The 14831-nt window shown below is 37.5% G+C and overlaps 2 protein-coding genes and 1 long non-coding RNA gene across 5 annotated transcripts in view; 2 read left to right on the top strand and 1 right to left on the bottom strand.

The window, feature by feature from the left end:
- Window positions 1-3394, top strand: part of tent4b (terminal nucleotidyltransferase 4B) — a 49257-nt gene extending 45863 nt beyond the window's left edge. Inside the window, exons 9-12 of one of the 2 annotated variants that reach the window (XM_082161148.1) lie at window positions 1471-1580; window positions 1660-1853; window positions 1985-2128; window positions 2693-3394. In XM_082161148.1, the coding sequence (XP_082017274.1) occupies window positions 1471-1580; window positions 1660-1853; window positions 1985-2128; window positions 2693-2824 (580 nt within the window). In that variant the 3' untranslated portion in view covers window positions 2825-3394. The remainder of the gene's footprint in view (window positions 1-1470; window positions 1581-1659; window positions 1854-1984; window positions 2129-2692) is intronic. The other variant, XM_082161149.1, reaches the window with a different exon arrangement.
- Window positions 3395-4248: 854 nt separating this feature from the next.
- LOC309492274 lies at window positions 4249-6188 on the bottom strand. Its single transcript, XR_014203490.1, has 2 exons — window positions 5196-6188; window positions 4249-5089 (listed from the first exon to the last, which is right to left on the bottom strand). It is a non-coding gene; the product is annotated as an uncharacterized lncRNA (long non-coding RNA).
- Window positions 6189-6361: 173 nt separating this feature from the next.
- Window positions 6362-14831, top strand: part of adcy7 (adenylate cyclase 7) — a 50505-nt gene continuing 42035 nt past the window's right edge. The window contains exon 1 of one of the 2 annotated variants that reach the window (XM_082161132.1): window positions 6362-6517. The gene's annotated coding sequence lies outside the window, so the exon portion shown is untranslated. The remainder of the gene's footprint in view (window positions 6518-14831) is intronic. The other variant, XM_082161133.1, reaches the window with a different exon arrangement.

A 14831-nucleotide genomic window follows, 5' to 3' on the forward strand; every position in this document is an offset into this window, starting at 1 on the left:
ACTAATGCCAAAAAGGCACTTGAGTGGCAAAAGGTTGCAGACGGCGTAAATGCTGCAGCCTCACAACCTCGACCGTGGCCGAAATAAAGAAGAAACGGTCGGACATCAAAGTTGAGGCAAAAAAGCGTCTAGTGCATCGCCAGAGTTGAGGCATACGTCATACGTTATTTTATCAAAAATAAAACAAACTAAAGGCATATGCATGAATACCATGATTCCGTAGCTGATGAAGAAATGTTTTACTATGAAAACAACTTTCCCCAGTGGACAATTAATACATCTATCTATTTATCTATCTATATATCTCCCTAATTATCTATCTATCTATCTAATTGCATCTATCTGCTCCGCCAGATGGACACATTGACGAGAATATCAGTTTTGTACATTATTTCGTTCTGTTTACTATATTATTTATGAGGATGAATTGCACAACATGCCAATATTATTGCAGAACATATTTCACTTTTCTTTTTGCAAATATGTGTTAATTAGCATTTCTGTTGTAATTTTCGTTTGATTTTGTTTGTTTTACACTTTGATCGATCAAACGGGTGTTCGTGTAGGCTGTTAATTGTAAGACTTGCTTTGTAAAGTTATGTTATTTATGAGAGGCAGTATTGTCATTTTTTTTACACAACGGTCTAAAGTTTCACACACTTTCACACACTTTCACGTGTTTCTTCCGTCTGCCGACGGTGTCGCCATTTCTCATTTCACCCGTTTTTGTGCGTACGCCTGGGTCAGAGCTTGCGTGAAGGACCGCACATTTTCCCGTCAAGTTTGCTTTTTATAAATACCAATTATTGCGTAGAGAGCGGCGTACGCCTTCTTTTGTGCGTATGCAACGTTTATAAATGAGGCCCCTGGTGTAAATGGAATTGTTTTGATAAATCAGATAGCTATCCGATCTGAGAGAACACATGAAGTGGCCAGGTGTAAACAGCCCCATAGATAATGGGTCTCAGTCACTATTAATTGCAAGGAATATTTGTATTTATACACTGAAGATTTTTACCTAGTTTACTACAATAAGCAAATGAATTTTTTTTCAGATCTCTCGATGGCAACATGTATATACGCATATTTGTGCACTTTTTCTTTTTTTTTTTTTGCATACGTGTGGTTTCAGTTGTTCCTCAGTTTTTTCATAAACTTTAATACGAAAGTCCTTGAAAAATCATGATTTGTTTTGTGAGTGAAAATGTTTATATGCAGATTTTGTGCACAAATTTGTACATATGATGAATGACACCAAATGATTCCTGCAAAAAGCTTGATGCTTCTAATACATTTCTGAGCATAGGGCAGCTCATGCCATACAATATGTGGAGAAAAAGACAGTAAAAAAACAACTGCAAGCTGACAGACAATACTGTAAAATCTAATATTAACAGTCAGAGGTGGAAAAAATAATTCTGTGATAATATCAGGATCTGATTCTTGATTGGTTTTATCTTTTCCCCACAGTATTCTAGGTAGAATAATCCGTGTCACACAGGAAGTAGCAGAGTACCGTGACTGGATCAGTGCACAGTGGGGTCAGAAGAGCAACAAAGAGCCGGTCCTCAACTGTAATGGTAAGACATTATTTCTGAGCTTATTTGGATCCATCTCTCACTCTAGAAAGCTGAATATACATTTTTTGTTTCTCTATAGCAAATGATGTCACACTGCTAGTTAAGCCTGAGGAACTTGATGAGTGTAATAATAACCTTTCAGAGGATGGTGTTGGGCTTCCTCCTGTCCCCCGGAGCAAAGTGTCATCCAACTCCTCCTCTCCTTCCCCCTCTTCTCCTTCATCACCATCATCGTCATCGCCATCTTTAACGGCCTCTAGCTCAAGTGATGCGGTAAGTTCTTCATACTTTTGGCATAAAACAACCAAATAAATGATTTTACTTTGTCTGTATTGGTGAAATACAAAGAAAAAAGAAAACAAAAACATGTTTAAAAAAAAAAAAAATGTTATGGCTTTCTGCAGGATTCCGATGGAACACCCTATAAGACAGCAAAAGCTTTGGGTGGGCGAGGCTCTTACAGTGAGAATACAGAAAGGAATCTGTCCAATCACAGATCTCAAAATCATTCAGCAACAATGCCCACCCCCACTAATAAGGGAAATAAGGTAAGAACCTGTTAGAAGTGACTATAGGCTTCCTATAATTGAGACCTTCTTTTTCACCACCTTATTATTATTATTATTATTATTATTATTATTCCTCTTCTTTTTCACCTCCTCCTCCTCCTCCTCCTTCTCCTCCTCCTCCTTCTCCTCCTCCTCCTCCTCCTCCTCCTCCTCCTCCTTCTCCTCCTCCTCCTCCTCCTTCTCCTCCTCCTCCTTCTCCTCCTCCTCCTCCTCCTCCTCCTCCTCCTTCTCCTCCTCCTCCTCCTCCTCCTTCTCCTCCTCCTCCTCCTTCTCCTCCTCCCTGTTTTAGCTTGTTTCCTAATCCAGCTGTCTAATAAACATGGCATTGTATACTATGAATATGTAAATTAACTAATATATTATGAACAAACCTTGACAGAAAATTAACTATAAATAAACTAGTCTACTCTAGATTAATAAATGCTTTAAAATGTTCACTTTTATTTAATGATACATAATGCATTAACTGATATTAAATCCGTAAATTACTGTTTAATTACTTTAAAATGAATGTCATATTTGTTTTTTTCCTGTTTTGTTCAGAGTCGACAGCTTGCTAACAAAAGTGCTCAAGGGTCACACAGCAACCCCAACAAGATGCAGCAAAACAAGTCTCAAAAACTCCTCATAAAGAAGAGGAAACCTCAGGTAGCGCATGGGGACCTGTGTAGATAGGGGGAGCTGTTACTGCAGACTCACACCTGCTCTTAATTTCTCTGACCACTGAAGGGTGCTGGTGGTATCATTTTTCTCTCCTGTCCCACTGTTCAAGGGATGCGTGTGACTTTGTAGCTGGAAAAGGAAAAGAACAAAACACACAAAAAAAAGAATAAGTCAAGTGGGGCATATGCCATGGGACTGAAATCATGTGGGAGAGTTTAGGCCTGAACTCCACTGGCTTCTGCACAGCTTCTGCTCACTGCCCATAGGGGAGCTGCACTGCTCTACTGGAGACGTGGAGGACCAGAGAATGTAGGAGAGAGAGAATTCAACTTGAGCAATACCTGAAGCCCTGGACTTTTGCCTCACTGAGGAAAACTGAAATTTAAAAAAAAAAAAAAGGAAAAAAAGACTCAAATTACATAAAAATGTTATATTGAAAGTGCAAAGATTTTTAAATGTCTAAAAAAAAAACATGAAAATGTAATTAGTTCAAGAGAAATTATGCATGTTCTTTTTTGAAGAGTGGTTCTTTTTTTGTCATGTACACAGATTATACAAATATTTGTACAAGAAAACCGAAAACGTTACAAAAAAGGAAAAAAAGACAAAAAAACTAAAAATACCCCAAAAATAATATCAAACACGAAAATGGTTTCATAATACTTTTATAGTATTGTTCAATTTTTGCCATGCTATAGATGTACACACATTAATAGAAAAACAGCTCCTCACAGCTATGTATGGGTTTGGGTTCAATTGCCAACCCCTATCATCAGCCTCATCTGCTGTTATATTGTTTGTGGAATGTTGTTGTTGTTTGGCAAGTAAGAGAGGTAGAGAGTTAACATTTGACTACATCTGGAAGTGAGAGAGAGTTTGTGTGTGTGTGTGTGTGTGTGTGTGTGTGTGTGTGAGAGAGAGAGACTGTGTGTTTGAGAGAGAGTTGCACTAACAAGATCCTTGCTGTCTGTCTGCTAGAGGAGAAGAGTGCAATGATCTTGAAATTTGACGAACACTACAGCTGTGGTTTTCAATCTGCTTCTCTGAATTCTCTGCCTATCACAATATAAGTTGTATTTGTTAATGTATTTATTTTTATCAATGACAGCAGATTTCTACATGCTGACCATAGTGGCCAGATATGTTTTGTGTTCTGTCTTAGGGCTGAGTGGCAAAACATGATTGTTGCTTGTAATGTAGTGTACTATATATTTTTTGTCAAGTACCCATTTTCCGATAACAATTGAGTGACCAAGTATATTTCTGAAAGTGCATTTTAACAGAGGTATATAGAAAAGGTGGTTTAAACATTTTTATTTGTGGCTGGTCTACTTAAATGGAGATAAGGTAAAATAATTTATGTGATTTTTATTTTTTTGTTTATTTTACTTTTTTTCGCCATTCCACTACCTTGATGTACTGTGTAAGAATGCCTGTTCTCTCAAAATTAATATTATTGCAGTTCTTCAGTTAAACAGTAGGTGGTGGTGTAACCTAAGGTTATTTCATACACTGTAATTCCCCTGTGACTTGATTTTTTTTTTTTTTTTTTTTTAAATGATTTTCCTAATAGTTTTGAAATACTCACAGATCTCTGGTGTAAGGTAAAGAGATGATGGCTTTTGATCAGGCAATACTGTATTGAGTGTACATGATGCTATTATGGAGTATCAAAGCCAGTAGTATGTCTTAATACCAGATGGATGCCACTGTAGAGTGAGAGATGCAGAGACAGCAATTAGAGGATCATTAGTGCCACAGCCAGTGCTCCAGAGACAGGTTTACTACACATGTATCCATGAACATCCATGCAATAAAAAAATTACAGCACAACTATCAAACATAAAAGTGGTACATTTACTATTTCTGCTGAACACTTATTTTGTTTAAAAGTTGCAGTAAATTGTGTTACTGTCCTAATGTTAAGTGTACCAATTGTTGTTTGGAATTTTTTTATATTGTTCTATGGCTTGGTATAGGCTGTTTAGCAAAATGCCATCAAATGTATATTGTTCTATAGTCACTGGGAGCAGCAAAACATAACTTGACAAAATGCAAACCTGACATTATGTGCGGTCAGGTATGCTTTGATATATATATATTCACAGATTTTTGCTTGGTTCTGTATTGGTTGAGGAGATTTAAAATTTGCTGCTAGCACATTTACTAGACGTACAAACTCTTTTTCCATTAGAAAATACTTTTATCTTGCTTTCAGAGGAATTATTTTTAAAAGTGTATCATCAGGTTGAGGCTCAAGCAGCTCCATTTTATGTACTGGGCAATTCCACGCAAAACTGTCACATCCATAACGCCAACACAATGCCATGGTATTTAGTTGGCGTTATGGATGTGACAGTTTTGCGTGGAATTGCCCAACTACAGAACATCTGGTGTGAAACACATTTTGAAGTGCACCAGGTTTAACGTGACACTGAAAGCATTGATAATCTTAAAATAGTTAAAATCCCAACTCTTAAGTGTGTGTGTTTTTTTTTTATTTATTTTTTTTATGTTGGAGACTCATCACCCATTGCAGAAGAATTGAGCTACATCATTTGTCCAGGTGGAAAGCTTTGCCCTAGACAGACTCGGACATTTACTTCATCCTCATCTTAATTGTCTTTGATATGCCAATACCATGACATGCCATTTGTGTGATCTGTGATTGATTGATTTATATATATATATATATATAATATGGCAGTGTTTTGGGAACAATTGTTGCTGCTTTAGCAGTCATCACTTTCCAAAAGCAGTCACCAAAAAAAAAAAAAAGAACAAAAAAAAAGGCAGAGATACTGTTTAATTATACTTTTTGTATATTTCCTACTTGTAGTGCCTCTCTGTGAAGTGTAGGCTATTCCAGCTGGTTCACTAATATGTACAAAGCACAGAACTGCAGCTTTTGCATTGTTTCTGTTGACTTCTCAATAGTCACATCAATGTTAAAAACTGGTAATCCCAAAAAGGAACGAATATTGAATATGCATAAACAGTTATTTTTATTATTTTTATATATATTCCATGATTGATCTTTATTTTGAAATGAAATTGTTTTGAGTCATTGTTTGGAGGCTGTCAGTCATATTATTAGCTCTTATAACTACTGTTAAGACAAATATGTTTTGTATATTTTTGTGAGAACGAAAAGGCAATAAAGCTCCATTTTGAACTCAATCAAAAGGAATATCTGTATTCTACAATAAAAATGCACTTTCACAATCAGCAGTGTTAGCTGTGTTTTATGTGGATTACCATTTACAATCCAACGCAACAACAAAAATTCGCACACAAGAAAGTGTGATCACACAGTTACATTCATTAAACATACAAAATGGACTGGACACCAGTGTGGACATGTGCAGAAGATAACCAATCTCTCTCTCCCAAAAATGTTTTATTGGTTAGGTTTGTTTCAGCATGCAATTACAAAGTCTCACACAGTTAAAACACCGCAGAAACAGTCGTGTTTTTGCTGCACGCGGGGAGGCGCGCGCAAAGCAGACATGATACGAGGTAGTTTCGGTAGCGCGTGCACAGTTTGTGATCGAGCCTCTGGAGCTCGAGCATCTGCGAGAGAGACAGACAAGATTTTACACTGTCAAACTCGGAGTCGGAACTGAAGGACAAATCTAATTTATCTAATCGCTGTGGGATTCGGCAACAGAAAAACTGAGTTTAGCACTCGACAGTAGCGGCCAGGTGAGTGAAGTTTCTCGCTTTAGCGAATTAGATACCTGTAGAGTAGCCTACAGTTACCCATGGACTCCCGAAGGGAAATAAGCGAACAAAGATGTTCTTTGTTTTTTTGTTCGTTTTAAAATGTTGGCTAATATTAGGTGGTTAATTTACGTTTTCGGTTAAACGAGTGCTTCTTCTGCCTGAGATCATCATCACAGGTCTCTTTTCGTGTCTGCGGGGCATCGTCAGTTCGGCTCGGAGAGAAAGCGTAAACATTCCTGACTGAAAATCTATATTATTCCCGTATTATTGATACACGTGGAAGAATTGTTGTCCAGCCTTATAGAAAGAGTTCAAATGCCCTGAAATAGTTGGGACTAATGTCTTTGTCTCATTTGTTTGAAGTATCAGTGTAGAGCGCAAACACATCTTATTGTCCCGTGAAACAGGGGACCTGTGTATTGTAGCGTTACTGAGTGTCTGTTGATGTCCCAAATCTTTCTGAATACAGATAATATGCTGTTCCTTATAAAAGTAAATTTCAAATACAGTCAACACAGCTGAAGCTGCAATCCTCAGGCAATGTCTGCTAGATAGTGGAAGTAACTTGTTTGCTTCTTGACATAAATGGTCTCTGTACAGGAAATGAATATGTTAGTGTGCATGAATCTAAGTGCAGTGGAGGCTTATCGTTTGCAGTGTACTCTGAGCAAACAAAGCCACTGGGCTTACCATCTGAAAGTGAACAGAGGAGAAAGACCGTGATAAAACAAAAGGCGATTGATTAAATTCGATTCTCTGGATTTTTAAAAGTTTAGAGTTGAATTCTCTAGTCCTGGAAAAATGATGGGCATTTCTGTCTTGAATATAAATTGCTTTGCACTTAGACTTGGAAATCAAAGTTTCTATATATATATATATATTTGGAATATCCTCTCCAGCAATCTTAATGTCAAAAAAATAAATAAAGAGAGAGTCTAGTAATCATGCACGACTGGAAAAGTAATGGAAAATCACGGGTTATAAAGGGTGGAAACCCTTAAAAAAGCCATGCCTTAAGATGAAACCTCACAGAGGAAGTGTCCACTCTAATCTTCTGTAAACCGCTGTAAGTGTTTGATAGAAATGAATGGTTTTGAAATATCAAAGTATAATTGTATGCAAATATGTGCATTTTCTAATTTGTCATTGGTGCAATTTTTATTGTTAAAAAGGGTTTCTGCCATGTCAGAGCTGCTGTTTAGCTGTCTACTTAATGGCAAGTAGAGACTAATTAACATTGACATTAAATCAATCACTGCTTGATTTTGTTCAGAAACAGGTCATGTAAACTAAACATTTTGAGTATTTATGACGAAATGTCAAGAATAATGAGGACTGATGTTTGATGGATCACACATCTTACCACAGCTTACCATTGTGGTGCAGAATCTGGCACGACAGCCGCATTCAGCACTGTACAGATAAACTCTTCCACTCAGAAAAGTTCATGGGTGATGAAAGAATTTAGGAGACAGGAAGTGAATCTGAAGTTTCCTGAATTAAAATATTTGCTTTTTGGTGTTATTAACAGTCAGCTACTGGAACATAACTTTTAAGTTATTAACCTTTTCCCGGTATTAAAAAAAATGATGTTTTTAAATGTTTTTGTTTGTTTTTGGTAAATTTGAGTAAAAGTACATTTTAAAACCTAACCCTAACCCAAATAGTAAATCTTACAATTGTTATTATTATGTAATACATATTATGTAATGTTCTGTCACCACTTCTAATGTTCATTGAATGGAGTTTTAGACTTCTTGACAGCCAACTCATATAATATGCAAGGAAGTAATAAATTAGCCACTTAATGTCACCCGATATGGGCTAATGGGACATTCATTCTTACTTGATGGCAGACTGGATTGTGCTTTCATGCTGAGAGGGAACAATCTAAAAAAAAATCAATGAGAGTGAGATGTATGGGTTTCAGTATGACATGAGATGCCTGATGCAGGACACGTTTCCAAGCTAGTCAAGCTAGTCTAGTCTTGCTTTCTAGTTGAGAAATGTCCGTGTTGTGAGCCTCAAACATATTATATTATGCACATGCATACTGTATGTAGCACATACAAAATACAAGTGGATTAATACAACTGCCAAACTGAAGGTGAAAGTGCATTGTTGTGTTTTCTGTACGAGTTTGTGTTGGGCATCTGTTGAACAGAGAGTTGACTGAGTTCACTGAGAGCCTGACCGAGCCTGAAAGCAAGTGACAAGCAGACAGCCTTACTTACAGACATAAGGTTAATTATAACCTCACACCAAATGTGCTAAAGCATTGTGGCCAGACTCCTGGTAATGTGTAGGCCTACATGCATGAGTAAACGCGGATGTGCAAGCATTACTGTGCATTTCCATATTGGACTTTATAGTGTCTTAAAATATATTTCAAAGCTAATGCTCTGCTTGTTGATTCCTGAGAAGGGAACTTTATTTGTCCTGTCAAGATAATTTTTGTAGTTTGCCTCTTTTATCTACAACTCTGATCCTTTTAATATTATTAAGTATTATTATTATATTATTAAAATCTCAATAATAGACTCAATATTACATTTTGGAATTTGCATTGGCCACAGAGGCTAAATGTAAATCCGATTGTGCAAAAAGTCAGTTGTACTGAACATGTATGGATCTGTGTATGCATACTGTATGTGTGTCTGTGTAATTTTAGTAATAATAACATCATCAATGTTGCTATTATTGTGACAGCCAATATTTTCTTCTCTCCTACTTTAAAAGAAACGCACAATCGCTCCATAAGACAATGGAGAACTGCTAGATCACTTAAGCTTAATTTGAGAAGCACATGGGCCCTCTCTGACCCTTGACTTGTTCTCCACCCTTCTCTCGCTAATGCTGGAGATCTATAGGGTAGAGGCTAGCAGTGTTGTCACGATACCAAAATTATTGTTAAGATACCGATACCAAGTCAAGAATTGCGATTTCGATACTTTTTCGATACTTTTCCTGAAAAGGAAGAAACACTCTCAAATATCATTGTTGTGCTTTATTTTAAAACCGGGACAACATTCTAATCATATAACACACTAATAAATTAACATATGAACAGCAGATTAAACATTTGAACAAAATATGAAATATAAAAATATAAAAAATTAATTAGAGCAATGACATTCAAGGTAAAAAAATATATAAATAATAAATTTAGCAGCATTATCTCAGTTATCATAAGAAACGTAAGAGTTACCGGTAATAACTTTATCTTGATTCTGATTCTTTAAAGTAAAAAAGATGACTGAAAAAGTAGAATTAAAGTAAATACATTTATGGTAAGATTACTACATTTTATTTAATTAAACGCATTTATGGTGAAATTACTACATTTTCAGGTCAATCTGTGTTCATTTTGACCACGAACCGCTGTCACTTTAATTCAGCGCGTGCAGCACAGCTGTGCTGAAACGATCTCTGCACTGCTGGATACGCATCGCCGGACTGCAACCGCGTGCAGTGTGAAAGCTCTGACCTGTTAACATGGGTACTGAAAAAAATACGCACCGCATACCCACTGCAAACGGAGTATGTGTGAAACGGGCGTCACTTGTGCTCGCACATGCAGCCATCTCGCTGTAGTGTTTGTCACATGACAGCTGCAGCTTCTTTGCTGCGTCTGTGAGGAGAAAAAACACAGACGTCCATAGGGAGGCATGCGTTGCACACACCAACATGAAATACGTCTCTTACAAATCTGGAACGCGGTCATTCTTAGAAGTATCGATACTAATACATTTAGGAATCGTGACGTTTTTAATTTCCGAGAATCTTGATACTTTTGAAGTATCGGTGCACCGTGCAACAGGCTAGAGAGGTTTGTTTGTGTGTGTGTGTGTGTGTGTGTGTGTGTGTCTGTCTAGGATGTTCTTCTCTGATATTCCCTGAGTTTTTCCCACCCCTGTCCCATTAGTTGCACACTCCCTTCCTCCTGTGGAGATTTTCTGGAGTGTACCATCCTAATATCCACACAGGCGATGTCTTTTCCACTGAATGGAATTTGGTGCACTTTAAGGGAGTGACTTCCTGAGCTTACTTTAGTTTTTTGTCTTACACTTTTACACTCAAATTTTGAAGTTACTTTATTGCTAAAAAGAATATTTTTTTTTACTTTATCTCAATTGAAAATTAACAAACTATTTAATTTTTTACTTAAAGTTCCACTGTCATAACAAGGGCATTTAACAGTTTTCCTTTCATAACGTGTACTGTGACGTTTAGTGCTGGACAGACCGACCTCTACTATGAAGATGCCCTGCTCTGGGGGGCGCATTACAGAAAGATCCTAACTTTAGAAACTTTATCTTATCTGTTTGGTAACCATGGCAATTTCAGTTAGGACCTCATTTAGGACAAAAGCTATTACAAAATGACATTTCTTAAGTGAATAATCTTATCTTAACTATGGATAGGAAAAGGGTATTACAGAAGCAACCTAAGAACCCTAAGAAAAAAATCCTACCCCACTGGTGTTCTAACTTCAAAATTATTTGTGAAATTAATTATTACTGTAAAAATCACATAATAATAGCGCTGTCTAAGAATGGTGTCACATTTATTAATGATACAAGATCAAGAACAGCGATGTTTGATGGTGGAAAGACTTTGTGAACACCCAAATGATGTGCTGCACTTTGACGACAAAACTCTGACAAATAATTACAGACTCCTATGAAATAAAAGGATTAGGAAAAGCACCACTTATTTTGTTTCTCCATTCTCCAGTTTTTCCATTTTACTTCACAGCAGCTGTTTGCTGGTTGCTTGGTAACAGACCTGAGAGTTGATTACCGAACTCGATGGAGGGGTTTAAGATTTCCTAACTACAGATAAGATGAGATTTTATAAGATAAGATAAGAATCCTAAATCAACTTATGATTTGCTTCTGTAAAATGAATTTGTGAAAAATCCTAAATTAACATGTCAGATCTTAACTTGCGACTTAAGATAGAAAGTTTCTGTAATATGCCCCCTGTACCTGTACAAAGGTAGGGTAGGTCATTTTGGAGAAGCTAGCAATAGCGAGCTAGCTTTGAAAGCATGAACCCACCCTCCCTTCAGATCATCTCCAAAGCTACGCCTCCTCCAAAACACATGAACGTACACAGCCAGAGCAGAGTCTGCAATGTGTCACAAGAAAAGAGATGATGTTAAATAACCTCATGTCTCAAAGCACATAGCATTACAGTAATAATCAACGTAAACAACTTACAGAGCTCTTACTTGTACCACCTGACTGCTGCACATTCATTTCGGTGTTGATTGTGTTGATATAGAAACACATAAATCCTAGTCCAAGTTGATGACGTGACATATCTGTGCAAACTGGGTGCGCGGAAACGTGGAAATACATAAGTTGACAAGGAGGTAGGACATCATTGGACGAAAATGTTTTGGTCCTGAGACTACCACAGAAGATATGTACATGTTTTAATATTTAGACCACTTCTATTATAGATTGTTATCAGGATGTGAAGAGAGTTTCAACCAGTATAACAAAAAGTTTTTTTTTTTTTTTTAATTGCCTACCCTACCTTGATGACCACTGAATGCCTTCATCTCATTGATGTTTTTATAGGCAATTACACAAAATCAATCTGTCCAGTAATGTAATCACCAAACCAATAACAGACAAAGTGGTGCCACGCTGCTCTTTAAAGGCATTAGTGGGATATTTAATATGGTATGGTTGATTGTTATTGTGTTTCATTTTTGAGTGCTGTGGTCTTGACAGACAGGGTCCATCTGCAGAAATCTGACCATACCACACATATGACAAACAAACACTCTTTAGAGAGGGAGAGAGGGGGGAGAGAGAGAGAGAGAGAGAGAGAGAGAGAGAGAGAGAGAGAGAGAGAGAGAGAGAGAGAGAGAGAGAGAGATTGTAGTACAGTGACAGCATCACAGACATCTGTTGTATTAAATGTTAAGCAAACAGTCCATGTAGTGTGATCACAGCTACCACAAAAGGTTACTGACTGTCACTCGGAAGGTCAAAACTGCTTCCCCTCAGTGCAGTCTGCTGCAGTCCTGGCTTTGTGGACAGTGAAGCATGTGCTGTTTGATCTATTTTAGATTTTGTCTATTTGAGTTGCTTAACAGCTCTGTGTTAAAACAAGATCTCACACTTCTGTGTTCAAGCTGTGTGGAGGAGTTGTAGAGTTTGCAGCCATCTCTTAAAAAGGTGGTCAGCTAAGCTGGAGTCAAATTCTAAACACTTCAGTGTCATCAGGTGATTAATAGGGCATCCTGTGTGTGTGTGTGTGTGTGTGTGTGTGTGTGTGTGTGTGTGTGTGTGTGTGTGTGTGTGTGTGTGTGTGTACACTACAGGCTTGGCTATACTTGTGAAGGACAAATGTTCTCACTTACATAGTGAAATATTATGACAACTGACTAGTGAGGACATTTTACTGATCATCACGAGTTTAAAAGGCTTATAAATTGACCTTTTTTTAAATTGATTTAAATCTTGTGTTTTGCACATGTTTCTGTGATGGCTAGGTTGAGGGGTTGGGTTGAGGCCATAGAAAATATTAACCTGATATAAAATCAATGGAAGTCTATGTAATGTCCTCACTAATATAGTGAAGCAAGCACACGGGTTTGTGTGTGTGTGTGTGTGTGTGTGTGTGTGTGTGTGTGTGTGTGTGTGTGTGTGTGTGTGTGTGTGTGTGTGTGTGTGTGTGTGTGTGTGTGTGTGTGTGTGTGTGTGTGTGTGTGTGTGTGTGTGTGTGTGTGTGTGTTGCTTTGAAGTCTTCTGTGCCTCTTTTGGGATATCCTTCTTCAGTAATGTCTGACAAAGAAAGAGAACTGTATTTCAGTAAGATTGGATAGGATTTCAGCACCAAGGGTTAGATCATGTACCTTTTCGCCCATTTGTTCCGCTGTACTACAAACAAGTATGCTGCACTAGATTTAGCAAAACATTGAAGTGTTATTGTGGAATCCATGTTTTGGTAAACCTTCTCAAGGATTCTACCGTATTTTCTCTGATGTGATGACCACATGCTACTGCAGTTTTATTTTAGATGCCTGAAATTCTCAGTAACGGTTTACTGCGTAAAAGGTCTATGGCGTAAGAGACTTTAATATGAAGCCGAATACTTCAAAGAGTTCATCAGATTTTGAGATTAGGTCATGGCAGATCTTCTTTGGCCTGTGAGAGATGAAGAAGTTATTTAATTTGCCACGTCTGATCCTCTCATATAAAGCACACTTGAGCTGATAAAAAAAGCATATCTGTTGTCTTTGTTATGGTGTCTTTCCTGTAATCCCTTTCTTATTCTCTCATTTTGTTTTTCCTCCCTCCCTCTTTACCCTCATCTGCTGGACCGCACCAGTCTGATTAATTGTTCCATATATCCTCTGCCTATCCCCTCCCTCAACCCCTCAAAAAACCTTTTCTCCCACAGGCAACAAAAAAATGGATTTAAGCAAACAGTAGTTGATAACAGCAAAAATATTATGAGTATAATATAAAGCCGAGGAGCGGCATCCATGTGTCACATGCATTCTGAGCATTCTTTCGCAGTGTGTGATCGCTCGTAGCACTGATGTAATGTTTTGTCTAGCCTTGTCTTCTCGTTTTTTCCACCGTCTCTCCTTCACACGCGCTCTCATCCTGAGATGCAGAGGTGTGGACATTATCCCTGCGCAGTGTGGACTGTGTGGAAGTTCTCCCGCTCTTGACCCTTTTGACACTCTTGTGTCTTTGTCCTAAAAGATGTGACACTTGAAGCTCTTTCTGAAGATCATTTGCCGTTGAAAGGTATTTCAGGTGCTAATGTGAAGCATTGTATAGTGTGTGTCGCCGCAGTGTTTTTTGTATGGATTGCGTTCATCTTAATCCCTTATTAAACACCGATTATTGCATGTTTTTGCAATATTTTGCATTTGTTATTATGTATATATGGGATTGAGCATGCCAGATTTGGGTGTATTTGTAACAGTGTTTGTGAATGGGTTTTGAGATGGGATTCTCTTTCCTAAATGGTGTGTTATGAAGAGACAAACAAAACCCGTTGTCCACAATGCATATTTTTCCTTTCTTTTTGTTAAAGGGATGGTTAACTCTAAAAAGGAAAAATCTGCCATCTTTTATTCACTGTTTTGCACGCCCATTGACTTCCATTGTATGGAAAAAAAACGGTTGAATCGGTCTTCAAACATCTTCTCTTGTGCTCTGCAGAAGAAAGAAAAACATATACATTTTTGAACGACATGAGAGTGAGTAAATGATAACAATAGTCCTTAGTCAGGGTATAGCGCCATATTTAATGT

Source organism: Leuciscus leuciscus, assembly GCF_965113295.1.
Source record: "Leuciscus leuciscus genome assembly, chromosome: 2".
NCBI classification, from domain to species: domain Eukaryota; kingdom Metazoa; phylum Chordata; class Actinopteri; order Cypriniformes; family Leuciscidae; genus Leuciscus; species Leuciscus leuciscus.